The 1,655-nt window shown below is 31.5% G+C and overlaps 1 protein-coding gene across 2 annotated transcripts in view; it reads right to left on the bottom strand.

Annotated features, from left to right (window-relative positions):
* Positions 1 to 1,655, bottom strand: part of LOC106680903 (uncharacterized) — a 132,838-nt gene that overhangs the window by 14,370 nt on the left and 116,813 nt on the right. For both annotated transcript variants that reach the window (XM_067045893.1, XM_067045894.1), the window contains one exon: positions 1,419 to 1,505. In XM_067045893.1, coding sequence (XP_066901994.1) covers positions 1,419 to 1,505 — 87 coding nt within the window. The remainder of the gene's footprint in view (positions 1 to 1,418; positions 1,506 to 1,655) is intronic.

Raw genomic sequence — 1,655 nt, 5'->3', positions numbered from 1 at the left:
TTTCACTTGTGACCGCAACCCTGACCATCTTCCTATATATATCTAAAAGAAATGTTTTAAAAAGTTACATAAGCGATGAACGATCATTTATTAATTATTGAAGTGAAACTCCGACAACTTAAGACAAAAAAAAAAAAATATACGGTACTAAATTGATTCCGAGACTCGAATAGACGGTAGTGGTGGTGTTGTGGCTCGATGCGTTTTGCACTTGATTAAAATATCTTGAAAAATCGTTGTTGCACACTGTGAGGGAAATATTCAGCATTTTATCCTCTTTGTAATAAGGTGTAATTCAAAATTGTATCTTGACAGCGAGAAAGATAAGCGCCAGAAATGAAATGATAATAAATTTTTGAACATTAAAAAAATGATATCTGTACCGTCACAACCCATGAAGGGTTAGGGGTGCAATACGTTGTAAGGAAGTACATTTAATAGACCAACGGTTGTGCAAGGATGTGATTTGGTCAGAATTACGCTGGACCCCCAGATTTTTACCCACCTAATGGTAGTCACTTAAGGAGGTTGGGTGGACCCCAAAGGGCTTCCGAACCCATAGATCTGAATCAACGGCTACAGTGAAACAAATAATAATTATCTACCGCAGGCGGATTCTAACTCGGGCCCTCAGGAACTGAGTTAGAAGTCCATTGCCTAACTAATAAGCTACCTATTCCAATAGTTTTTGAACATTTGATATAAAATATCTTGAGGATTAAAAGCCAGAGTTGTATACTGTAAGTGGGAGAAATGTTCAGTACTTATTCACTTTGTTTACAGATTACTTTGATACAGAATGTTTCTAAATAGAATAAAAATAACAGAGAAAAATATGCATTGAATCGAAATAGAATATAAATAAATATTTATTTAAATATATATTTATTTCAAATAAATATTTATTTATCCATAATATCGATATAGAATATGAATACAAAAATATTTAATAACTATAACTAAACAAGAGAATAAAAAAAAAATTGTTGTATTTTTGTAAAATAAATACTGTTATAAATCAAATTTTAATATATTTCATTTCACGTGCGTCGACCAGTTGCCTGACACGACTGCCGTATTTTTTCTTGGTTATAGCAATTATAAATATTCGGCTTCGGTCAATAAGTTAAATATAACTTGGATGCAGTTAGACTGATATAAGTAATGAAAATACCTTGAAAAATAAAAATAAATTGCACAACTTAATGATGGGCTAAATACCGGCTTTGTAATAACTATCCCTCACTCACAGAGCTGCTGACTCAATTACCTAATACTTATATGTTGCATATAATTTATATAAATGCAGTTGCAACATTGAATAATTTCACTGTTAATTTTTTTTTTTTTTAGATGGGTATGTATATTACTAGTGGAGTGTCTATACAATTATATATGATAGAATGATAGAAAAGTACCTCATACTGTTCACTGAACTCTTCACTTTCAGTCGATTCTCTTGTTTCATGGTCATCTATTAGTTCAGTGAGGTCGGTCTCGAAGCTCTGGAAAAAAAAAATTAATGATTGATTTAATGTTTTAGATCTGAATCAAGCTATATATATATATATAAAGTTAAGTATCGCCGAAAGTCAAATGTCAAAAAGGAGAAGAAAGAAGAAGATGTAACACGTGTGAACTGCTGTAACATACTA

The sequence above is a fragment of the Halyomorpha halys genome, unplaced genomic scaffold (assembly GCF_000696795.3).
Source record: "Halyomorpha halys isolate HHAL.00 unplaced genomic scaffold, Hhal_1.1 Scaffold298.1, whole genome shotgun sequence".
In the NCBI taxonomy this organism is placed as follows: Eukaryota; Metazoa; Arthropoda; class Insecta; order Hemiptera; family Pentatomidae; genus Halyomorpha; species Halyomorpha halys.
Note: the sequence above shows the minus strand (reverse complement) of the source record. Positions and strands in the feature narration are given on the sequence as shown.